Raw genomic sequence first — 26,673 nt, forward strand, 5'->3', positions numbered from 1 at the left:
GGAAAGTTTGTGGAGCCGCGGAAAACTTCTCGCGCAAGATGGCCCAGCGCTGATCGACGGGCCGCCTGGGACGGCTACCTACCCCGGGGCCTCAGAAACGCAGGCCCAGCCCCCGGCCTTGCCCCGTCGCGGCCCTCGAGCGGCCTCGGCTCTGTCGCCCATGGCCGTGGCCGAGCTGTACACGCAGGTAGGCAGGGTGGCCCAGCCTGAGGGAGGGAGCGCGGGAGGGAAGCTGTCCCGGCGCTAATGCTGACTGTACCTGGCGCCCAGGCCACACCTGTGCACCTGGCGCGCTCGCCGCGGGGAGGAGCCGCGGAGGGCCGGGGGATGGGAGCACCGGGAGCGTCGCCCGAAGGGTCCCTGTCCACGGGAAAGGCGCCCCTGAGGGGTCCCCCCGGGATGGGAGGACCGATGAGGGGGGCTGCCTCTCCGGGCCTCCCGGCGCCCAGGGGGCTGCGCGTTCGGCCCCGCCTCCCGCGCCACAAGTGGAATCAGAGTTGCCCTCGGGGACGTAGAAACCTCAGACACGGGCGAATAATAGCATCCATAATCTTCTTGACCCTGCTGGGAGCCTCTGGAACAATTTTGCCCAGAAGCTTAAGGCTGCATTATTCAGGATCTTTCTAGAATTCCTGGGTCTTAAAAGCGCCTGCAGGAGCGTTGGAATTCGTCCGACGCCGGAAGCTGCAGCTGCCTGGACCTGTGGTCTAGGCCTCACCCGTAATAGAAGTTGAAGGTTTATGGGAACCCAGGGGTCCTGAGGTGCAGTCATAGGCTCTTCACCTAACATTTATACGGTGCTTCATAGTTTATAAAGCACCTTCCACACACATCCTGACTCCGGGAATCACTCTAGAACATTCCTGTGAAACCTCATACTCCACCGATCCGAGGGTTTCACCACTTACCTAGGAAGGGCTGCAGCCCCACAGGGTATCCAGAACCTTCTAAGATGAGCTTGGTTAATTATTTGGGTAAAAAATATGAAAGTTTGTCCCTTTTGAAAAATATCCATTTGAATATGCCATAAAGCTGGGTCTTCCTGCACCCTAGTGGGAGAAGTCCACGGTCCCCAATATTCAGATGGATGAGACTAGAATCCATCCACTTCCCCTGATACATGCCCTACCTTTATATTTTAAAAGATACTTTTGCTGTAGATATAAACAATAGTTGTAAATAAGCGTTTCAATGGTTTAAGCAAACTTTTTCCTTCTACTTGTTTAATTAGTAACAGTACAACTCAACCAAATGGTGTTTCCTCCTCTAACTCATTTCCATTAACTAGAGTTCTAAATGGACAGTGTTTAAATTGCTTCTGTTCTAGAATAGCTTTTCCATTGAAAATGTGAACCATCAGATATCCAACAGTGCTTCTTTGTCTTCAGCTTACTGGAAGTAAAAGAAAATTCTTAAACAAAACTATTCTTAGAAGATACTTTGGAGGACAGAGAAAATTGTTGATTAACTATTTGAAGTAACAGTTCCTCCCCTAAGCAAAAATACACAAGTGTGAGCACCCCTGTCATCACGTGCTGCATGCCACAGATATTTATACAAATACTAACTAGGCACAATGTAGGAAAACTGATAGGGAAGAGTTTTCTAGAGGCAAGCTTGAATGGGCAGGGAATCTAGAATCCCAAAGCCAGAAGGAGCCTTGATGGCCATTCCTACCCACGTTAGGTCCAAATAGGTACCTGTGTCTCTAGGCTGCCACCTCCTTTCCAAGTAGTCAGTTAGTCTCCCACTTTTTCAGTTCCAGAGATGGGAAACTCTCTTCTCTCCACCCTACTCCTCATTGTGTAGCTGCCTGTTTAGGTTTTTTGAAGAGCTTGCTTTGTTAAAGAGTTCTTTCTTAAACTGAGACAGAATCAAAACCTCCCTTGCTTCCCTACCATCACCCTGCCCTTAGCCCGAAGATCTAGCAAATTGTCCTGGAATGTCAGCATACAGGATTGGCCTAAATCGGTTTGTGCCTGGGGGCCCTTGGCCACATTTAATCCCCACTGCACAATCTTAGCCACACTGTTTTAAAACAACCGGAAACCCATTGCTGCTCCCAGAGGCAAATAATGGCCCTCAGCAGAGTGGCAGATGGGCTGTCCATTCAGGAATCCTTGCATGGCAGCCAGTTCCTGGGTGACAGCCACACCTACCTCATGATCCGTAGGCTGTCTCGATCACCCACTTGACACTGCTGTTACCTGCCTGGCCCCTGTCTAATATCTTTTCCTGCATAGGCCTTGGATACAGGCATATTATCACCCATAAAATATTTATTTAGCACTTTCAGTATATAAAACATTATGCTTGGAGGAGGTTAGAAAAGTTTTGGTTTTTTTTAAAGTGAGTCTTGCCTCTCAAGGAATTTTCTGATCACTGAGAATTGAGAAATGCCAAGTAATTCAGTCTGCTGAGGAGTAGAAGGCATGGAGAAGCTTGCTGGGCAGCAGAGCTGAGACGGGGAGTATAAAGCCATTGGTCAGGGCTTTATACTCAACTAAAGGTTTTGACTGAGTGATGACAAGGAAGCTGGGCATGCCAGCAGTGCTCATGGGACTCTGTGCCTGTGGAGAGAGGCTGGAGTCAGGTAGCTGAATTAGGACACTCAGGTCATCCTAAGTGTCCAGAGAAAAAATTAGGGCTGCAGTATTGGAAATGGAGGTTGGAGGCAAGGTCTGGAGAGCATGTGGAAGTACATGAGAATGAGAGACTGGATTGGGGAGTGTGAGGGAGAGGGATAAACCAAGGATGCCATGGAGGTTAGCATCTGGATGATCGAGAGCAGTTTGGCACTTTTGACACAATTAGGGACATCAGGAGGGGGAGATATGTCTTAGGAAAGTCAAGAGGCAAATACGTTCAGGGTTTGAGGTGGTGGGGCGCTTCCGGGGGAAGACACCCAGGTGGTTAGAGGTTTGTGTAGAAGATGGGCCTGGAGTCTTCTACCCAGAGGTGGAGTTGAATCCCGGGCAGTGAGGGCCTTGCCAAGGGAGAGACGAGAGCCAAGACAGGACATTGGGGAATGCCTCTGATCAGGGAGGGAGAAGAAGCTGAGATGGAGTCAGGAGAGCTGATATCTACAACTGCAGGAGGAGAGGTTCTAAGACAGGACTCCTGGGAGGAAGTATAAGAGGAGCAGTTCCTGTGGGTAGAAATGTAATACAACCCATCTCTTTTTGAAAGCCATTTGGAACATGCTTTAGAAATGTTCAAAGTATTTGACCCAGTGGTTCCACTCTTTGAAATGTCTCTGAGAAAAACCAGTCTGGCCATTTTCTACTCGAGCCCCCTGGAGGCTCTGTCACTTTCAGACTTGTGACCAGCCACAAGGTCCCACCTCGCTGCATCATCTCGCCCCCTGCCTGCCAGCTCCTACCTTGGCTCTTGTTCACCAGACTTCTTGCTGTCCCTCAGTGTATTCCTATGACTTGGCACACAGGGCTCCCTCTGCTTGAAACGTCTGTCTCTCCGCTTTGCTCACCCACATCTTCCAAATTCAATTTGAGCGGTGCTTCTTCTGAGAAGTCTTTGTAGCCAGCCCCTCCAACTGGGCACCTTTGAAATTAACTTGCAACAGCTCATTAACTCTCTGTCCCCCGCATTGACCAAGAGTTCTAGAGAACAAGGAGCAGTGGAAGCTCAATAAGTGTTTGATGTGTGCATGCATTAGTGAATGAGTTTTTCTGCTATAGGCATGAAGATGATGATGTTCATGATGGTTACTTTTATCTCACAGTCACTGAGTACTTCTTATGCGCCAGATGCTATCCTCAGAACTAATGTTCCTCTTTTCACTTAATCTAAGAACCAAAATTGTTATCCCCAATTTTGCGAATGGCTTAGGTTAACTTGCCTAAGGTCACATAAAAGTGATGGAGCCAGGATTAAAAGCCTATATTCTTAATACCTCCCACTACCACCAGCTTGGTTCTGCTGCCTGTATCATCTTCCTCCTTTTCAAGAAATCGGACCTTTTCCCCCACAAAGGGGACTGGTGGGAAGTATACCACTTCATAGCTGCCTCCCCCGACACCTGGTTATTTATCAGGTTATTCTTTCTAATAACAAATGGAACCAAGCCCAAAGTCCAGCGAAAGGGGTAGAATTAGGTGAATTAAAGAATAGTATAAAGCCATTAAAAATACTACTTAATGAAGAGTTCAACACAATATGGGAAAATGCTTATGTTACATGAAAAATGAGGGCACAAAAATTGTGTATGCTATGTGATAATAAACATAAAAATGCAAAACTGTGGATATATCAATAACTGAAGACTGGGCACTCAGAGCCGCCAAGGAGGATGAAGGCTGGGGAAGCGTCGTTAGATTTGGCCATTAGGAGGGCCTTGGCATTGCTCCTCTTTTAGTAGAACTGTGAGGGAGAAAGGGGACACCTGAGCGTGATCACGGGCTGAAGGGAGGGAACCAGTGGAGGACTGGAATTTGAAGGTGTAAGACAGGCACCAGGCATGGGATCGCCTCAGAAAGGAGTGGGGGACCTGAGGCTGTGGTGTCAGGGGTTGAAGACATGGAGATATTTAGAATGAAGGAAGCCCAGAGGGCTTCACAGCTGCTGAGAATGCTCTGTGGGCAGGACTGAGAGCTCGAGGAGAGTGACACCCTCTTCTTCTACAGCATCATTCCGGAACCTTCACCATTGAGGCCACCTTCCTCTGGGTGAATTTCAACACCTGATGCCCATCTTAGTGGCCCTGTTCTCTAGACCTGGTCTGCTCAGCCACGAGTGCTGTGGAATTGTGGGGCTGCGACCTCCTGTGAGCTGCCCTCATGGCAGGCGAGCATTAAGTTAGTGTTTTGTTCGTTCTTAGAGCTGCCCTATGCTGCCCCATGCTGCCCCTGGAATGCATTACGCATGGTGGCTGGGGTTAAGTCTTGGTCTTGCCCCATCCTGAGTGATATTGAGCAAGTTACTTATCCTCTCTGAGTTTCTATACTCATAAAATGGATTTAAGTCTTATCACTCATTGTAAGGATTAAATAATCTGTGTAAAATCATTAGCATAATACCTGACACATATTGCTTAGTGAAAGTTTTCTTTATTTTAATATTGATGCTATTATAATACAGTTGATTTTTGGTACCTAAATATTGGACTTTACATCTTGGCCATCTTTAGATAATTAATCATTTCATCTGTGTCTTGTTTTTTCATCTAAGATATTAGTAAAAGTGATGAATGAAGGGCGAGGCATCAGGGCTCTATGGCATGCTTCTAGAAACCTTTCTTAAATTGCTTTTGCTCATTAATCAGGACTCAGATTGTGACTGGTTTTAGCCACAGATGTATAAATTATATTATCCTTAAACTGTCCATTTCTCTCACTGGTGCATGAGGAACTCACAAGACATCTTCACAGAAGTTTTGCTGAATCTCAGATGTGCAAAGTCAAGAGAAGTGTCTTGATTAGGAGCCCAGGGTCTCTGGCTAAAATAAGGTGAAAGTTTAGTTTAATGACTTTCCATTTGACTCTTCTAAGCTTTTAGACTTCTACATGTCATCAACAACTCTGGAAAATGGTATTTATTCATTGTGTTATATACCGATAGTTCAAAAGAATGGGGAAAAAAGGCACATATAGACTAAAATACCAAGTTTAGTCCTTAACTGGTGAACTGAACCACTAGAGTGTTAGCCATGGGGAAGTCATTGTCTTTAGTTCCAGGGCACAAAAACAAGGCTCTTAAAATTCAATGTCAATGAGGAAGATGGAAGTGATCTGGAAACCTGGGGACGGGGCAGAGAGAGCTGTAAAGAGGGAGCATCCAGTCCTGCCTCGGGTGAGGGTGGCAGGGAAAGTTCCACGGGGCAGTGGTGAGGGGGTGGATCTTGAGCTGACTCTGCTCAGAGCAGATTGCTCACTGATGGGGTGGCACCAGGGGTGGAAAGAACAGAAGTGCACGGTGCAGAGCCAAGGAGGAGCTTGGGATATTCTAGAAACTGTTAGTGGTTTGAGTGACAGCAGACTGAGGGTGGATTGACAAAGGCCTGAGTAGGAAAATCAGGATGGTGGCTGCCCAGGCCAGGCTGTTCATCAAAATATATACGGGGGACTTATAAAGTGGTCATCTTTCCGGGCCCCACTCTTGGAAATTCCAGTGTGGGTGAGGGGATCTGGTGCTCAGCCTGGTTGAGGAAGCATTCAGCAGGTGGGTCAGAGGAGCTGACTGACGGCCATGGCAGTGGGGGTGGATGGGGCAGGCAGATGAGACCTGTTCAAGATGTAGGCTTTCCAGTACCCGATGACCATTTGGTTGTTGGGGGTGGAGGGAGGATGGGCGGCCCGGCATTGTCCCAGGTTTCTGACTAGAGGGATAAGAGAACTGAGGTTTGGGGTGGGGTAAAGGTCACTTGAGTTTGGGATTTGTGAGTATCTAGGGGCTGACGTCTGAGAGGCAGCCAGAAATGTGGTCTAGACACACAGAGAGATCTGGGCTGGAAGACTCGATGCACAGGCGCCTCGGCATCATGGAAATCATGGGAACGGGTGAAACTCTCCCCAACAGCCCATCATGAGAAGAGGCAAGGAAAGATGTCGGAAGACACAGGAGGAGGCCAGAGAGCCCAGGATGGGCCCTGAGGAGCAAGGAAAGAGGAGGAAGAGGGGAAGCATGGCGTCACCACTCTGGCCTGGCTGACCCAGAGTGTGGAGTGTGCCTTCCAGTCTAGAAAGCAGCTAGGAGGGAAACTCATGTTATTCCATGTTACATGTAAGTTCTTCAAGCCATTTCTGTAGCTGATGCCAACAGACCACCCGCCACCACCTCTACCACCCAAATTGAGTGGGCGACCTGAGAAAATGCTGTTCTCTCTCACCTGAACATGTGGGATGGTAGGATTGAGCACATTCCTAGGAACATATCACTTCCTAAGGATCAGTGCTCCTAAGGCCGTTGCCTTATTCCTGAGCTTCCCATGGCTTAGGAACACCTTGATTTCCGTGTGTGTGTGCGCGGGGGGTGGAGGGGTGGGGGCGGCATTTCCCAGGAAAAGTGTGGGAGGTGGGCCTGCCCCCAGAGAGTGGTCTGAGTTGGGAGGTTCCTGGCCCCTGAAAAGGAACCAGGGATCTGTTTGTCCACAGAAACCTGGTGCTCAGCCTGGTTGAGGAAGCATTCAGCAGGTGGTGGGGGCAGGGTCAGAGGAGCTGACTGACAGCCATGGCAGTTGGGGTAGAGTTGGGAGGTTCCTGGCCCCTGAAAAGGAACCACACTGCAGAGGTCACATGAGAGCTAGTCACGTTGTTTGCATAGACTGCGTTTGTTTGTATAAATGCTGCAAAGTTAGCTCTTCCTTGGGTTTGAAGCATTGCCTTATGAGTAGAAGAATGTGAGGAAGTAGGGAGGGACCAAATGGGTCTAACTTACGTGAAACTGGGTAAACTTTAGTGTGTTTACTTACCAGGCTGGGTTTCAGCTCCGGGGCCCTAAATGACTAGCAGCATAGCTGGTAGAGCACCAAGCCCAGTGAAGTGTGGGTGGCCTGGGGACTCGGGGGCCAAGGAGCCCATTGTGTTCACTCCAGAAGAGGAGGTGACATTTGGTTTCTTATGTCTTATATTGCATACAATTTAATACTACATTTAGCTGAAACAAACCAATGAAACAAATCTAAAATGAGTGCTGGGAGAGCCTGGGCAACCATCGCAATGCAGAGATTATTTTCAGGTCCAGACTCATTTAATTAATAAGTAGTTCAAGTAAAATTCCCAGGTCCGCTCCGCTGAAGTCTTGGCTTTTGAGACTCTCTGTGTGGTATTTGGCGGGTTATTGACCTCTCTGGGCTTGAGTCTGGAGATCAGTAAAACAAAAGGACCTGGCAGACCTCAGCTGCGACACCCAGCTGGGTTCCCACCAGAACACATCAACTTTTACCTGCGTCGCAAGTGAGCTGCCACTGTTTCATTTGAAGTAGCTTTTGTGACTGTAAGAACTTTGACAAATGAGTAGACAATCTTCAAGAACTCTTTCAGCTCTATAATCCTGTAACGGTCGATTCTTGATAAATTGGGATATCCTGTTAATTATTTCAGCTTTATGAGATTAGCAATAAATATTTTTATTGCAGACCTGAGGTAGGAAATGATAGCCCAACAAGGATGTGTAGAGTGCTGGTGTGTGTGTCTGTGTGTTTGTGTATGAGGTTTCCGTCTACTTATTTGCAGGGGTGTCTGTATCTAAGTGTGGCATTGCCTGCCACGTTATTCTTCCATTCTCTCTCTCTCTGTCTTTCTCTCAAATCCTGCCCATCCCATGTCAAATTTCAGCAAGCCTCCATTCTTAGCTACTTGTCAAGAATTAAAGCAACTCAAATCACTTAGGGAGTTATGATTGATATTCAACCAATTTTATTTATATATGTGTCTTTGATTCAGTGCAACAATTTATATTAACTAATGGATTAATAGATATGCTCCTCAACCAACTTTGCTCTTTTAGTACTGAAACCCTGAAATGTGTTTTTTACTTATTTTTTTTAATTCCCCTAACATCTTGTTGTGAAAATTTTATGTGTGTAATCAAGTTGAAGGAACTTAACAGTGAGCATCTGTCTCACTCTGTAGATTCTAGCATGAACATTTATCATATTTGTTGTATCAAATGTCTATTTATCTTTCTATCCTCAACCCTTCTTATATTTTGAAGCATTTTAAGTTGCATACATCAATACCTGTCCTCCTAAATATTTCAGTATGTGTATTGTTAAGAGATCCACATTTCCTTAGTTTTTTGTGTAAAATCTCCAGACAATGAAATGCACAAATTTAAGTCTGTATTCTCTGAGATTTTGAAGAGTACTTAACACCTATGCAACCCAAACTCCATCAAGATATAGAATGCCACCATCACCCCAGAACATTCCCTTATTCACCTACCCAGTCCCTCTTGGGCCCTACCTATCCCCAGAGGCAAATACTGTTCAGATTTTCCCCACTGAACTTTGTATACAGAATATATTGTTTGTGTAAAGCTTCTTTGACTAAGCCTAATGCTTTAGAGATTCACTCAAGTTCTTGCTTGTATCAGTAGTTGACTTCTTTCATTGGTGAGTAGTATTCCATTGTGTGAGTCAACACCCGACTCACTGTTGTATTGCTTTCTCTTTTTAAAATTTATTTTCATATTAATAGACATCTAGTCTATGTCCAGTTTTTGGCCATTAAGAAAACTAGAGCTCATCTCAGCTTTGTTCTTGGAGAACTCGGAGGCCTGGGGCCAGTTTTCTCCAGGAAGTGAAGCTGACGGCCTCTCAGGCTTCATCCGGATATGGGATCCTGGACTAGTGAGTGTTTGGATACAGGAGTTTTCCTAGGTGCTGCTTAATGTCTTCATGTGAGTGCTTCCCAGTTCTGGCTCCTGCTGGCGTGGTTATGTGCCAGGACATCAGGGTATCCTGTAGGGGTTCCCTGTTGATACAAACCACTGATGCATGAACAGAGAGATGCACGTATACACATAAACTCATGCAGCTATAGGTCAGTGATTGGCTGGGTTAGTAGAAATACCATAATGATTAAGAGAAGATGCCTTTCCTTTTTGGTAACCCAGCACTGTACCAGACATATGCATAGTAGATGTTTAGCAAGTGTTTATTGAGTAAATAAACTAATGAATGAATGAACAGACAGACAGACAAATGAATGAACAAATGGTTACAGGAGACTTAGATGTGGGGTCTGGGTGGAAGAGTAAATGTAGCCAGTGCATGATGCAGATAGCATGCCTGAAGGAGAGAGAGGAACAAATCATGGGACCCAATGATAGCTGCAATATAAGCATATGACAGTCACCTTGTCTTTATCTTGAGCAGCACTCAGGTACCACTGATAAATTCTGGAGAGTGAGACTGCCCACTTCCTAGCGTGCGAATTATTAGGCATGTGTCTTAGTCAGCTTGGGCAGCCATAACAATATACCAAAGACTGGTGCTTATACAACAGACTTTTATTCTCTCACAGTTTTGGATCAAGGTGTTGGCAGGTTGGTTTCTGGTGAGGACTTCTCCCCTTGGGTGCAGATAGCTGTACTCTCACTGTGTACTCACATGGCCTTCAGTGCATGCAGGTGGAGAGAGTGCGTCTATGAGCTCTGTGGTATCTCTTCTTGTAAGGGCACTAATCCTTTTAGATCAGGGCCTTACAACTTTATTTAACCTCAGTTACCTCTTAAAGACCCTGTCTTCAAATAGTGTTAGACTGGGAGTAGGGCTTCAACATAGGAATTTTGGAGGGGACACAATTCAATACATTGCACCGTGGTTCTGCCTAAAGATTCGCACACCAGCACTGAGCCAGGCGTACCAATTACTTTTTGGGAACTGAGCTCGGTAGCGACATCTGTACTTCCACATTTCCCACAGTGGGAATCCTTGGCTGCTGACCAGTGTGATAAGACTGTGATAATGCTGTTATAAAAACACTTCTATAGCATTTTGCAAAGTGCTTTCAAGTACACAGTCTAATTTAACCTCCCAGCAACCGTGTAAGGTAGGTATTATTGTACTCATTTTGTGGATGAAAAAAGAGGCACAAGAAGTTAAGTGTCTGGCCCAGAGCTCCATAATCCATCAGTGATAAACCAAATCCTCCTGTTCTAACTCTTACAGACAGCACTCAGATCTTCCCTTTAAAGCCACTCATGGATTTCCTTGTCACTCTCAGACTTTCAGTTTTTAAGGTATATTTAGGAGGCTTTGGGAATACTGTTGCCTATAAAATGAAGCAGCTGAACCAATATACCAGAGATCACCTCATAAGCAAACATTAGGTAAAAGTATTCCTAACGAAGGAAATGACCTAGCAGACAGAAAGAAATCCTCCGAAGTCTAATCATCTAATAATATGTTTTGTTTTTCAAGTGCTGGAATTAAGCCTATCTTATTGTGTTGGTCAGTACAACAGGGTTTGGATTCCTGATCCTGAAGAAGTTTGGAAATCTGCTGAAATTGCAAAGGACTACAGAGTTGGTGACAAAGTCCTGCAGCTCCTCTTGGAGGATGGAACGGTGAGGAGCCTTGCTGGCCACAGCTACGATGATGTATAGAGGGTAACTGGGGTATGTGGGCGGGGGAAGATGGTCCCTGTAGGAGCAGACCAGGGGAAGGCACATGAAAAGGCACCCAAATGGCCATTTGGTGCTATAGATCCATTCATGTGTTTGTACCACTTCCCCTTCTCTCCACACCATGCTTCCCTAATGAAGGCAGAAAGTGCCCTACCTCAACTGAGCCTCTCTCTGTAACGAGATGCAGTAGACAGGTCTGTGCCCGTGCTGCATTTAAGGGATTCAGCATCATTGGGAGAACGCTGAAAGGTGATTAGCCATTTTGGTTTCATGGGTCTTAGCACAGAGACTGGGCAAAGACAAGATACTTGGGAGTAGTTTGACCCCAAGGCATAAAATGGCAGAGGAAACCATCAGGATGGGGAGAGGAAGAGAACTAGAGGAGAGATAGAAAGTAGGAAGAGAGAGGGAGGTGTGAGAGATGGATGGAAGGAGAACAAGTCAGGCCATGGATGGATAGAAGCATTGTAAGAATGGGAACCCTCAAGGCGCATGACAGGGTGATTAGGGAAGTGACAAGAGATGGGACAAGAAGACAGGAATGCGTTGCGTGACATTATGGGGGACCACTGTCAGTGCAGGTATGATGAGGGAGAGGTGAAGGATGAGCAGAAAGATTGGCAGTTGTTCCTGCAGTAGAGCGTGCCAGGAAGGAGTTCCCCTCAAAGGCTCGGTGTGTCTTTTGATTACCAGCCTCTGCAGATTTTGTCTTTGCTTTGAGTATATCCATCATGAGTTGTCCTTTACCCACATAGCACTAATGAGAGCCCACTGGATTCATAGCTACGGTGACCTTACCTTTCTAGACGCAAGTATCTGGATGCAGAGCTAGACAGAGAGTTTGTGATTCATCTTGAGGCTAGAGGAATACCATAAGAATATTAAAATGCTGGAATTTTCAAAGCATGTAAGTAGCCCCTGTAGAGACAGGACACAATATTTCCAATCAGACTATCCTGGAGTTATGAGTCATTTCCTGAGATTTTGGAAAGGGAGGCAAACATAGTGGTTAAGGGCACATCCTCTAGAATCAGGCAATCTGAATTCAAATCCTGCTCTAGCCCCTCACTAAGTCTGTAACAGTGAGCCCTCAGTTTCCTCATATTTGTAAAATGGAGTTAATAACAGCATGACCTCACAGGGAGGGTTGCTGAAGATCAAACGAGATAATCCAGATGTACGTGTGCAAATGCAAGAGAGACACAGTGAGAAGAGGCTGGTTTCCATTCAGCCTTTCCTTTCCATCTGTAACTCCTTGCAGCATTTGTTGAGTGCTTCCTGTGCACAGTCAAGGTTCTGATTAGGGATCAGATGGCTTTCGGAGAAAACTGAAGACAGCAGTTGCAGTGGCAGTTCGCTGCTTTAATAGGGCTTCAGGTGACAACATTCCTGGCCCTGAACCAGCTGCGCAGAGGAGAAAGAGAGAGGCAGGTAAGATGGCAGGCGGCCAGTCCTCTCTGTACCTTAACCCTTTGTCTGTACCACGAAGGACAAAGCCTGCTTTGTACAGAAAAATAGCATCTGGCTCTGACTGTCAATCCGATGCTCTTCACATGTTCTCCCCTCCCCCAGAGTGTCTGTTCTGTTTGTCTTTCTCTTTCCTTGTTTCTTTCACATATATTACACACATGCTGAACGGGAAAAGGAGGCCGTTAGTTTAAAACAGATAACAGAAAAACTCAGACAAGAAATGTAAACATTATGTATGAGCAGGATTTTTCTTGATTTTACTCTCAAAATAAAAGTGTATAGATGAAGAATATTCTACTTTGGGCAGGACCAGAAATATGATTGCCAGCTGCTACAAGGATTTATGTCCATTTGTCCTGGATTGCCCTGAGCTACTCTCCTTATGCACAACACACCAAGCAACCAACAAATCAACAAACCAAATCTCTGTCAGCATTGATAGGAAGCATCACGATGTAGGCTTCAGAGCCTGCCAGACCCAAATTAACTGTGTGACCTTGGACAAGGAGCTTCACCTCTCTGAACCTGTCTCCTTAACTGGTCATTAGAGTAATCATGTCCTCCTTGGAAGGCGGTTGTGAAGATTAAATGAAACAACCAGTGCTGAGTGCTTGGCACGGGGTCTATACAGTGGGCACTTGCTAAGGGGCAGCTGAGTCACCTTGTGGAGCTGGTGTAGGACTAGATATGGAAGGAAGGCAGCCTGGGAAGGTAGGATGAAAACAAGCTTGCCAGGTAACTTAAGTCCCTGCCCCAAGCTGTGAAATGAAAGTGAAGGACGTTAGAAGAGATGGTCATAAGGTCTCATGATGCTCTGACATTTGGAAGGCCCAGTTGTCTGTGGGAGGGATGTCACAAGACATGCTAACCTGGTCCTGCTCAGGCAGCTACTTTAAGAATACTCGGTGAAATCTGGCAGAAGAGAGACCATCCTGGACAACTCAGCCCAAGGCTGAGGATGACAGGAACAGGCAGCTCTGCAGGGGGAACTGTGAGCCCTCAGGAACATGGGCGGCTGCAGATAGGAGTCACCTACACTGGTAGCCTCTTTCAGAGACCACCACCTGCATGGACGCCTTCAGACACTTCTCATCATGTAACATGTCAACCTCCAACAGAGATTTGGCAGCCTAAGAGCTTCAGGGGTCTTTAGGTCATCATGTCATTTTAGCAGCAAAATTCTGTTTTCAAATCAAAACTTCCATGGCATCTATACCACATAGAAGTGGGACTCCATGGAAGGATTGGGGATGGGGTGCCCAGGACCACGCCCATGTGGCTTCCCTGTCACGCCTTAAGGATCTCTAATCTGGTCCAGCCAGTCTTTTCACAGATGAGAGAAGGGAGGCTCAGAGAGAGTGAGCGACTCATCTTAGGACACACAGCTAATGTCCTGGTCCCCAGCTCTCAGTTTTTAAAAGTCAACCATGAAGATTATTTTCTCATTGCTATACATAAGTTTGGTTTTCAGAGTGTCAGGGATAGCAGGAGATAGGGGGTCAGCAGAAACACTCAAAATCTTTTTCTTCTAGAACTTTATTTTTGTCCACAGGAGCTGGATTACTGCGTCAATCCAGAATCTCTGCCTCCGCTCCGGAATCCTGACATTCTCGTGGGTGAGAATGACCTCACGGCCCTCAGCTATCTCCATGAGCCCGCGGTGCTCCACAATCTCAGAATCCGCTTTGCAGAATCCAAACTCATTTACACGTACAGTGGTAAGGAGAGAGATTCTAGGAGAGCAGGAAAGGCACTGAAACGTGATGCTTGCTGTCTAGAGCATCCTGATTACATTTTATATTACATTATAATCTTGTCTCTGTTCAACTATATAATTACACCTAAACATTTGCCCAGTTTCTGTCTAAAAGGTATAGACATTTGATCTTAGAGAGGTTTTTTGTTTTTTTGGTTTTTTGGGTTTTTGTAATTAAAGGAAGTATCTATGTGGGGAGAATTTTCAACAAGAACTAAGATTGGACTACCAAGAAAAATATATGTGGATCAAGCTTGTGTTTAAGTTTCTCACTGGATTTGATAAATTTATTAGTTACTTTGGACAATGATATTGTCATTATATTTACACTTGCAAAAGCTTCTCAGTTTAGAACAATCGCATCTGTCATCTCAGCTAACCCTCAGAATGGGCACTGGCAGGGAACTGATATTCAAAGCATTAAGTGGCCCGCCCAAGGTCACACAAAAGGTTTAATTTAAGTAGCAGAGCTGGGGTTCCTCAAAAGAACCTGGAGAAATGGGTGACAGTAAGAATCTTATCACTGCATCTAACATCTTTCCTCAGGAATCATCTTGGTGGCCATGAATCCTTACAAGCAGTTGCCGATATACGGAGATGCCATCATCCACGCCTACAGCGGGCAGAACATGGGTGATATGGACCCACACATATTTGCTGTGGCAGAAGAGGCATACAAGCAGATGGCCAGGTAGCCTCCTGCCAGGCGGTTCTTTCTCTTCCTCTCCCAGTGCTCCTGCCTTTGCTGGGTCTTCACTGTGAAGGGGAGACATATGGTTTGGTGTTATTAAAAGCAACCATCAGACCAGAGGGGGTGCTTGGTAGAGCAGATGACCTGTACCAAGTCGCAAATGACTGTTATATGTAATTGACCTGTCTAAACCGAGTTTCCTGGGTTTGTTCCTTCTAGGTAGTCAAAAATCAGTCCTATCAATCTTGGAATAGCAGACGCTTCTCTTGCAGTACTTTAGTTTGGAGGAATATTGATTTATTCTCCTCTATGAGATGTTTAAGCTTTTTTACAGATCCAAGGCAGCAGAGTCTAATGGTAGATGAGCACAGGTTTTAGCTGTAGGAGATTTGGGGTTTTATCCTAGTTTTGCTACTTTGTTTTTTGTATGGCCTTGTAGAGTTCTTGTTTTGCTAGCAAACATTTATTAAAAGCCTCCTGTGGACCAAGCGCCATGTGCACACATTCCTGTACATCATCTTAGGTGCCCTCAGAATAGCCCATGAATAGCCTGGGCAGTAAACTGAGATTAGAGAGTCATCTGCCCAAGGTCACCCAGCAAGTACAAGGCCGATCTGGGATTTGCACTTAAATTTTTTGACTCCACGTGTAGTTTCTTTTTCCTATAACTGTCTTCTTTTGGCTTCAGTCCCTCATCTATAAAGAACGAAGAATGAAAATATCTTTGTAGATCTTTGTACAGTTTGCAAAAGAACTTTCACAAATAGCGGTCTCCTTTGAGTATTACAACACCCTGATGAAGCCAGTTGAGCCATCATCAGTGCCCTCATTTCACAGATGGAATCCTGAAGTGAGGGACCTCGTTATTTATTGCATAACCTTGGGCATAGCCCCTAGTCTACCTCAGTTTCACTGTTCTCATCTGGGAGTTAGATGCTCAGAGATTACCCATTACAAGCTCCACTGCTTATAATCAGGAAAAAATAATGATGGTTTAAATAAGGTGGATGTGTGTGGTTCTCTCCTGCAGAGAAGTCCAGGCCCAGCGTGGCACTTCTACGAAGTCATCAGGGATCTGATTACTTCCAGCTCCCCATTCCTGGGGTGGTACTCTTATCCTCAGTGTCAAGCTGGTACTTAGCCATCTCCTCCATATTCTAGGTGACGGAGTATCCCAGAGGAAGATCATGGTTAAGGAGACTTCCCAGAAGCCCCCACAGAGCACTTCTGTTCATAGCTCATTGGCTAGGACCTTCTCACATGGCCATGACTAGCTGCAGGGGAGACTGGGATATGTAGTCTTTAATATGGGCAGTAATGTGCCCAGTAAAAATTGGGGCATATTCCCTAGGAAGGAAGGGGAAGACGAATGTTAGGTAGAGAATTAATAACCATTACCTTGATTTCTGCTGCAGCAAGTTTCCTTCCAGTCCTAAAAACCTATGGTTCTGGTATTTGTCCTGGCTCCCTGCAGGTCTCCAGGCGACTGCATCATTAGAGTCCCCGGCTCAGAGCCTGAAGGGCCAGGGCATCAGCAGCATGAGCTCGCTGGCGCTGCAGGCCTGAGCTAGGTTCAAGCTTGAAGAGCCTGTTTTCTCCAGAGGTCTGGCTGTCGAACTGTAATAGCAGAACCAACCTAAGGCAGGCTCATGTTGGACTTGTCAATGCTAGACTGGGGTCAGGAGAGCCAGCCCCATTCTACCTGGCTGAGGGATACTGGGGGTGCCATTCGCTACAGAGTCTTAGCTTCCTCTTTTGGATCAGGAGCTCTGTCACTCAGATGCTCTCCATTGTTCACAAGGGAAGCTGTGTACTCTGTGCCTTGGATCAAGTAAGTCGCTTTACCTCTCTGAGTCACTGTTTTACTCATCTGTAAAATGGATAAATATGGCATAGGATTTTTGTGAGGCTTACATGAGAATCCCTGCAAAGTATTCACAGAGCCTTTAGCACAAGTGGTGCTAGATACATAAGATGGCATTATAGTAAGGTTCTACCATCATAATTTTATGACATGAAAAATTTAATGCATTTTTTAAGATCTCTAAATTATGTAACAGCATTTTGGCCTACAGAACACAGATGTTCTCAAGCACATTTTGAATAATTTCTCTCCAAATAATGTCTATAAAATATTTTTTATATTTAAGTGGGAATATGCAGAAAGGAGTTGACAGAGGCCTGAGACTGCTTTCCTTACAGGCCTGTTTGCAAAGCTGGCCCATAGCTGTCCTCTGAGAACTGAGATTTCAGGAAAGTGCTCACCATTTCCTAACTGATAAGAGTGGCTCCTTGTACCTGAGCTTAAACTGTTGGTGTAAACACTATGATTCGTGCCTCACATCTGCTTTTCTCTGGGCATCTGGAATTTTGGTATCCCCTAGACAGGGGATGCCTACGTGACCAGCCACCGCCGCCTCCCCACCCGCCACCAAAAAAAAAAAAAAACAACCCTGGGCGTTGACCGAGTCTCTAAGTGTTTCCCTGATAGACAACATTTCCTATGTGTTGTCACTTTTCAGTGCTAGAGGAATTAAGCGCGTCCTGTGTGACCCCGCTGGGAAAGGACTCCTGGAACTTTACGCCCAGCTTCCCTGGCACTCGGCCCCATGCGCCTTTTCCCTTTGTTGATTTGCTTTGTATCCTTTTGGCGTAATAAATCTCAGCTGTGAGTAAAACTAAATGCTGAGTCCTGTGAATCCTAATAGATCATTGAATTGGTCTTGGGGACTCTCAACACAGAAGACATAGCAAGAAGCAAAACTGTGTTCAGCATGATCACACAGGACAAAAGACTAGAAGGAAATTCACTGGAAGGCTGAAAACAGTTACTTTAGGGTGATGAAACACAGTTTGCCTTCTTCCAACTTGTCTGCATTTTTCTTAATGAGTGTATTTGCCTTTTTTAATAGGAAGAAATGAACATGAAAATAAACATTAAAAAAACTTTTGTTTCCTTTAGAAACAATAAAAATCAGTCAATAATTGTAAGCGGGGAGTCGGGTGCTGGAAAGACAGTGTCTGCTCGCTATGCCATGAGGTATTTTGCCACCGTCAGCAAGTCGAGCAGTAAAGCCCATGTGGAGGACAAGGTTCTGGCATCAAACCCCATAACTGAGGTGTGTACCCTGTGGAGGGGTGGGGAGCCGGCTCGGAGGCAGTGGCATGTGATGATGGAGAGGTGGGTTGGTTTGTGTGTGTGTTGTCCTGGCTAACTATAGTTCCCACCCTTTAAAGATCAAAGAAGTGAGGATGGGAGGTTAGCCTGGAAGGCTATTATCCAGTGAGATTTGAAGGAGGTTGGGGCAGAGATTGCTGCTTCCAAGGCTTTCTTCTTTCACCTTCTGGGCTAGAAATTCTGCCATCAGATTTCAGGAGTCCCCTGTTTACATTACATCCTGTGGGAAATTTCCTCAACCACAGATATGGCTGGTACACTGAGACCGGTGGAGTTCTCCAGCCAACAGGCACCAGCTTTCATGAACTTATTGTTAAATATTCAGGAATTTTTTTGCAAGCTGTCATTAAACCTATGGTAGTTTGAAATCAGTCTTGGTGGGAGTATTTACACCTTTCAAATTGGCAAATGCCACATATCAAGGCTCTTCTTCCTCCCCGGCAGCTAATTCATCAGCATAACACTGACAGTCAGAGAGGTATGGGCAAGACCAGCTATGATGGCACCCGGGGGTAAGGAGGCAGCCTTCAAGGAAGAAAGGACATCCGAAAGGCTCAGGGGAGGGCCCAAAGGCCAGCTCTGGCTGCCTCACAAAATGGGAAGAGGATTGATTCGGATTTATTTGGAAGTATAGCAAGTAATTAAGAGCATTAGATTCCTAGATATCTTGTCCCTATTTTCTCAAATCAAAATCCTCAGTGAATATTTATCAGACCACCTGTCTTATTTGAGCCACTATGCCAGGTAATATGGGAAGTAATGGAAAAGAATAAGACTCAGTCCCCAAGTTTTAAGCCTCCTCTAACATAAGCACATTTTAAAGTTAAGTAGAAACATAACCCACAATCTAAGAAGACAAGAGGAAAGTTATCAAGAGGCACTGCCCGGTTAAATGCCCAGTGGATAATTTCGTGTGATTATTTGTTTAGAGTTGGTCTTGCCCACTGGACTGTAAGTTCCGTGAAGGCAGGACCATGTCTACTCAGTTCACCTTTGCATTCTGAGCACTTGACTGATAGCAGATGCTCAGTAAATATATGTTGTGATAAAGTATAATGACCTGAGCAGGAAGTGCAGTGTATGGGCATAAGAAGGGTATTTCCTGAAGGTGCTCAGGAAGGGGGAGGGGATAGGCAGAAGAGATGGAATTCAAGCATAAAAGTCAAAAGCGAAAATCATGTTCAGACTGTGGGAGGGATGGGAGAGGGCAGACTTTTGGTTGAGTGGAAAGTTTGAGTAGGGAAGGGGTAAAGGCTAAGGGTAGAAATAAAGGTTGGATGAAAGATGTGGAATTCTAATTGAGCATCTTTGGGACATGGATATGTTGAGGCACTTTGTATTTTCTTACTTAATCCTCCCAGCTCTGCAGGATGCTCATTGTTCCCATATTACACATAGAGAAATTAAGACCTGAAAAGATGAAATAACTTCTATCATCACACAGATAGTAGAAAAAGAACCTAGGGCCATGAAACACCAGAACCTGTGCTCTGTCTGGTCCTGCTCAGTGTCTCTGAACAAGATCAAGCAGAGCCTTGAATGACAGGCTAACGGTGTGTCATGTTCCCTGTAAGCCTCGGACTGCTTTTCTTCAAACCCCTGACCTCCTTTGCTAATCAGACCTCCTCACTGCCCCACATGCAAGATCCGATTTTACTGAAACTGTTCCAATGATATTGATGCAAAGATCTTTTTAATGTCATTATTACAAGAGAGTCCTATGTTTTGTAGGCTATTGGAAATGCCAAGACCACCCGCAATGACAACAGTAGTCGGTTTGGGAAATACACAGAAATCAGTTTCGATGACAGAAATCAAATTATAGGAGCCAATATGAGAACTTATCTGCTGGAGAAATCTAGAGTTGTCTTTCAAGTAAGAATATTATTTAAATTTTCTCTTCCCCAACTTTTTAAGTATTATTTCCATTCATATACTCTAGACAACCTACAATGTTCTGTGACTTGGAAAATAAAATTTTCCTATCTTTCATTTGCAGTGTTTTTTTTTTCTATTTCATAAAGCAAATTTTTTAAAAAAATTTTATTAAAATTATTGGGGTAACGTTGGTTAATAATATTATATAAATTTCAGGTGTACACGTTTTTAATACATCTGTGTGCTTTATTGTGTGCTAACACCTGAAGTCTCATCTCCTTCTGTCACTTTGTATTTGGCCCCCTTTACTCTCTTCACCCTCCCTCTACCCCGCTTTCCCTCTGATAACCACCATTCTGTTGTCTATATCTACAAGTCTTTTTGTTCGTTCATTTGTATGTTTATTTGTTCCTATGTCGCTTTTTGTTTTAAATCCCACATATGAGTGAAATCATATGGTTCTTGTCCTTTCCTGTTGACTTATTTCACATAACATAATATTCTCAAGATCCATCCATGTTTTAACAAATGGCAACATTTCATCTTTTTATGACTGAGTATTCTGTTGTATATATGTACTATATGTTTTTTATCCAATCATCCATCAAAGGACACCTAGGTTATTTCTGTGTCTTGGCTATTTAGAGTAATGCTGCAGTGAGTGAACATACAGGTACACATATCTTTATGAATAAATGTTTTCTGATTTTTGGGGTAGATACCCAGAAGAGGGATTGCTGGGTCATATAGTAACTATATTCTTAATTTTCTGAGGAACCTCCATCTGAAAAAGAAATTGATGTATAGGTACAATATCAGTGAGCTGCATGACCTAGAGAAAAGATTATGACTTTTAATTTGGAGTGCTTAAAAAACCATTCAAGTTTAAAAATCCAGTTTATAGTTCTAGAACACAAAAACAAAGCTGTGAGACTGGTTTTCCTATCAGGAAGAGAATGGGGTTAGAGCCAGTGAGGGGGAGTTTGAGAGAAAGGCTCTTCGTTCAGTAAAATGGAGAAAATTCTCATAGTTTTGGCCCAGGAGGAGAGTAACAGTAAACCTTGTGAGAGGAAAGGGGAACAGGTTGGATCACAGCATTATTGACAACAGCAAACAGCACGCATAGATGTCAGGGTCCCTTAGAGCAGAACCGCCAATCCAGATTAGCCCCCTAAGACCCTCTGGTTGAAAACTTAACATTTTCACTATTAAAGGGCTAGTGTCATTTCAGAACTTTTCTTTTACAGTCGGAAAATGAAAGAAATTACCACATTTTCTATCAGCTTTGTGCATCTGCACAGAAGTCGGAATTTAAACATCTTAAATTGGGTATGTGATGGATGGTGTGTGGAAGAGTCTTTTATATAGAGGTTTAAATTCTAGACTAATTTCTTCTTATAGTAATACCACGTAAAGAAATATTCTGTCCAAAGACATAAGATCCTTGGGTTTTGGGGTAGAATTGATGCCTCTAACTGAAGAGACGGAATAGGCTGATGGGTGGATGGATCCAGGGAGGGAGGAGCCCCCTAAACTCCAAGATTCTTTTCAAAGCCCATGGGTGATTGTGCTGTAAGTCCCCAAACTTTTCTTTTTATCTGAACTCCTTGGATGTCATTTTTCTAATATGTATGACATATTTTCCCGTGTTCTGAGACAGAATACCTCTATCATAATTTGAACTTCCTTGATGACTCAAGGTCAGTAGTATTTGTAGTAGTAATGAAGTCACCTAAGATAATATCCATGCCTTATTTGCTAAACAGAATGTGAATAGCGAATGTGGAAGAACTTTTGAAGGGTCACCTACTATTCAAATATTAGATGTTTATGAGGTCATTCTCTTGGTTGTGGTGATAGCTTTCTAAGTATATATGTATATCAAAACTCATCAAATTGTACATCTTAAATGTGTGTTGTTGTACATTTCATAAACAACCAACACAGACATTTGTACAGAAATTTGATACAGAAAGCTGTATAAAATTGTTAGGTATGGGAACAACAACCGTGAGCTTTGGAATTAGGCCCGTGTTTAAGTTCTTGCCCCACCATCAGCTATGGGACCTTGAACAAGTCACTTCTCTCTTCTGAGCCTCAACTTCTAAGGCTGTAGTATAGAATTCTAAGGAATAAATGGAATAATGTGTATAAAATGCTTAATACAGCAAATTAAGTGTGAATGTCCCTTCTTTTGATAAACACGTATTCCAAGTTTTTGTGTTACAGATGTAAAAATCTTGTTTTGTATTTCAGGGAGTGCAGAAGAATTTAATTATACGAGAATGGGAGGCAGCACTGTCATTGAGGGTGTGAATGATGGAAAAGACATGGTGGAAACTCAGAAGACCTTCATACTCCTGGGTAAGTGAAACTACCCTATCCAGGGTTTGGCCATTTTCTCTTTTAAAAAATTAAATAAATAAAAGGCAGAGATGACCAGCAGGCATGTGTTCTGAAGATTTCTAATAAACCCTAATTTTAGGATGAGCCAATGAGGACATTTTTAGAGGCCAAGTGGTCAAGACTGTGTCTTTCCCTGAAAAGATCTAGAAATCAACTCCTTTGCCCTTAGGCTCACTTGCTTACCAGGAGAGTTCTGGGCTGTAAGCTCTGTGGGTGCTCATAAGCCCTGAGAAGTCTGGCGAAAGCCAAAGTCCCACTCAGGTCAGAAGTATCAGGTTGATTCGACATGGCCTTCATGGGCATCCTGATGACAGTACAATAGCAGCTACTTGTATGGAGCTTGCTAGGAGCCAGGCACTGTCCTAAGTACTTTATTACCTATGTCAACCTATTTAAACCCTACAACCACCCTATGAATACACACTGGTATTTCCCACATTTTATAACAGGTAAACTGAGGCACAGAAATGGTGAGTGATTTACTCAAGGTCACATGGCTAGTACAGAAATGAACTAGAATTTGCACTAGGGGTCTTAAAACATTTTATTTTTATATGGAAAATCAACTTTTTGATCGCTAGGAGGCTAACACAGTGGAAGCAGATACTCTTCCCAATCTTTTTCTGTCTTTTCTCACATGGAGCGCATGTTTGAGAAGACTGTCTACTAAATGGCAAAATAGTCATTGTCTTTCCCATTTTGTATTAGTCTAGGCTTCTACATGCAACTGCCAGTCAAAGCTTTCATTCAGTGTGAGACCAGAGAGCTAATTCAGCACGTGACTGGACATGGCTGGCAGAATGCCAGGACAGTAATGGCATCTGTACCCACTTACTTTCCACTAAGCCTGTTATTTAAAGATGCTGGCCCAATGGCTTCTCTCTCCTCTGACTGCCTGACCACTGGCCATTCTAACTCACAATTTAGTGCTTAATTATCTGTTGTCATGTACTTGCTCCAGTTTTTTCATGTGTCATAAGATTGGTCTTTCGTCTCATACAGGTCAATTATTATCTCTGGGCATCAATTTTCCCATCTCTACATTGGAACAATACTGAAAATATTTAGTTGTTTCAATTATCTATTGCCGTTCCCCAAATCTTAGTGGCTTAAAATGACAATTTATTATTATCTCTTGTGATTCTAGGTAGACTGGGCTCAGCTGGGCACTTCTCGCTTGGGGACTTTTTTATGGTGGTGTTGGGCCGAATCCTTTGAAGGCTTCTTCTCTCACATAGGCTGGGATGGCTAGAACTACTGGGGACTGGTTGGACATTTCTCTGTCTCCATGTGGACTTCCTCACAGCATGCTGGCCTTAGGGTAGAGGGACCACATGTACTGTGGCTACCTTCTTCCAGTTTCAGTTCCAACAGGCTCAGGTGGACTCTGCAGGGCTTGTCATGAACCAGCCTCAGAAGTAATGCAGTCCCACTACTGCTATATGCCATAAATAAAAAACAAGTCACCGGGCCAGCTCAGACTCATGACTCATGGAAAGGAAACTTGCATGGTGGGGCTCTAGGGCCATCTTTGGAGTAGTTACCACAATAGCTGTTAGGGATATTGTGAGGATTAAGAGAGAATGTCTAAAATGGTTTATAAACAGTGACATGCTATATCAGAGATCAGTACACATTTAATGAAAGCATGACCTCACTGTGTGAATCATTAAAAAATGTCCTAGACCAAAGGTCGGCAGATTGCAGCCTGTCTTTGTAAATAAAGTTTTATTGGAATACAGACACACTCATTTGTGTAAATATGGTCTATGGCTGTTTTCACACTGTGGTAGCAGAGTTAAATAATCATGACATCAACTACACGGCCTGCAAAGACTAATAAAAAAATGTATGCTGACCCTTGTCCTAGATGATAGAGTGAGACTAGTTGATGAGTTCCTTAGAGTCTTCTTGCAATATGTGAAAAGACTCATGGAATTCGTGAAGCTGTCTTAGCTTCACCCCAGTGTGTCTAAACATGGTGACCCCGTGCCAGGAAAAGGAGAAGTTTGAAGAGGCTCCAAAGGTCCATTTACTGTTGCGGAGTGGATTCTCGCATGGAACCAGATGACCTCCCTGTAACTTTGAGATTGCCATTATCCTGTGACTCGTACAATCACTGATCTCATGCTGTGCATTGATTTTTGTGGTCTCTAGATCCATGCCGTCCAACACAGTAGCCACCAACCAAGCATAAGTGACTGTTTACATTTTACTTTAATTAAAATGACATAAAATTTAAAATTTAGTTCCTCAGTTGCACCAAGCACATTTTGAGTGCTCACAGCCACATGCAGTAATAGTTCCTGTGTTGTACAGCACAGACGTAGAACATTTCCAACATCTCAATGTTCTCAACAGCGCGTCTCCTAACAATGTGAATACCTTGTCGATACTGCTTGTCCTCTTGTTTGTGTCTTGATATTACATTTAGATGAAGACCTCCTCAAAGACAGACTGCCTAACTTGAATCTAATATAGACTTATAACACAATTGGGCAGATCACCCTTTTTAAAAAGGTAATTGCTAGATTAGTACTTGTTGGTCGATTTGTCCATTCCTGTGTTTTGTTATGGAAACAAAACAGAAAAATGGGCATGGTTAGCAGCGAGGTCATCTAGGTCAACACACACATCCAGTTCACAACATGCCCAGTAAATGGACCTCTGGAACCTGCTGAAACTTCTTCACCTGGTATGGAGTCTTCAGGGGACCTCTACATTAGACATACTGGGTGAAGCTAAGACAGCTTCATGAACGCCACAGTCTTTTTGCCTACTGCTTAGATGTGGCATACCCAGTGTGACCTTGGGCCAGTTCCCTAGCCCTTCTACGCTTTAGTTTCCTCTCTGTACAATGGGGATAATACCAGTACTTACTTCCTACAGTTGTTGTAAGCGTTAGAGAGATGACATGGAAAGTACTCGGGATAGTGCCTGCCACAGAATTCCAGTCCCTTCCCATTCTGCTCCTGAGGTACATTGGCCAACCACAAAGTTAGGACTGAAGAAGCAGAAGGTGGTGCATTTTTATCAAAAGCCCCTTCCCTTTGTTCTCCTGCTGACTCTCGTTGAATTCGTCCCTTGATCCTGGTCATTTAGATCTCTACCAGAAAGAACACCCTGGAAATCGACCTAGCTAGGACTCCTTGTGAAATCCAACTCAGGTCACTGTGCTTTTGTATGACTTTGTCTCACTGAAGATAATTCCTTAACTGAGGTCTTAAGTTTTTTCTTTCACATCATTGCTTTGGAGTTATTTCGCTTTTGTCAATTCTGGAAGGCATGGAGTAGTTGAGTGATTTAGTTACGGATCATGCAGAGTGGAGTGGCGGAGCGAAGATTACCAAACTTTGCATTTTTAGTTGCTTTTATTCACCACTTATCTGTCATTTATCATGGTGAAGGCCTGGCAGTTGATTTCTGTTAAATGGAGGCATTAACTCCAGATAGAAAGACTGCAGATGCCTACACCAGACTGAGCCAGAGTCATCCATATACTTTGCGTTTGATACCTTTTGCAACTTTGATTTTGTTTAATCTTTGAAGTAGAGAAGACTCTGTAGGTTTTGAAGTTATTTAAGAATATGACCTAGCCGCTATTCAAATACTCCAGGTGTCCTCAAGTAGAAGCAGTGAGTGGCCATGGTGGTTCTTACTCGGATTATAGGGCCCACTGCTTTTTTGCTTGGAGTAGGGGGAGTCGTGAGTCAACATTCCAGTTTTCATCCTGGCACAGACCAGGGAGCACGGATGTTGATCAGAATGAGCCTGCCCCACCTGCCTGAATCTATTGTCAAGCTCCTTGACTCACTGCAGTGTCATTACGACCACCTGGTGCTTACCCCATCCACCTCACTTCTGCACGGGGATCCTGACTAGCAAAGCCCTGTTCACAACTGGCAGATCCTCCACTGTGATTTACGGGAGTCAGACATAAAATCCTTCCTGGGAGCTGGTCATATTTATTTTCAGTCCCAGGAAATGTGCTGATCCCCTTGTGATGACCAAATATGTTGTATATTTATAACTTATATTCCACCTATATCACTCAAGCCTGAGAGGAAATGGGGCACACTCCAGTTAGGATTAAAGGAGGGTTTGTTTATGAAGGGAGCAACTGTAGCATTGTGGGTGGGGCCAGGGGAGCTGCAAGTGGCAGTAGAGACCTGGGGTCAGCAGCAGAGCTGTTTGCTGCTCTTTCCC

General features: G+C 44.3%; 1 protein-coding gene across 1 annotated transcript in view; it reads left to right on the plus strand.

Annotated features, from left to right (window-relative positions):
* Positions 1-26,673, plus strand: part of MYO5C (myosin VC) — an 85,098-nt gene continuing 58,425 nt past the window's right edge. The window contains 8 exon segments of the mRNA XM_015595808.2: positions 1-187; positions 10,918-11,028; positions 14,111-14,276; positions 14,861-15,005; positions 17,968-18,124; positions 19,915-20,058; positions 21,309-21,390; positions 22,318-22,425. Coding sequence (XP_015451294.1) covers positions 161-187; positions 10,918-11,028; positions 14,111-14,276; positions 14,861-15,005; positions 17,968-18,124; positions 19,915-20,058; positions 21,309-21,390; positions 22,318-22,425 — 940 coding nt within the window. The 5' untranslated portion in view covers positions 1-160.

This window comes from Pteropus alecto, unplaced genomic scaffold, assembly GCF_000325575.1.
Source record: "Pteropus alecto unplaced genomic scaffold, ASM32557v1 scaffold86, whole genome shotgun sequence".
NCBI lineage: Eukaryota > Metazoa > Chordata > Mammalia > Chiroptera > Pteropodidae > Pteropus > Pteropus alecto.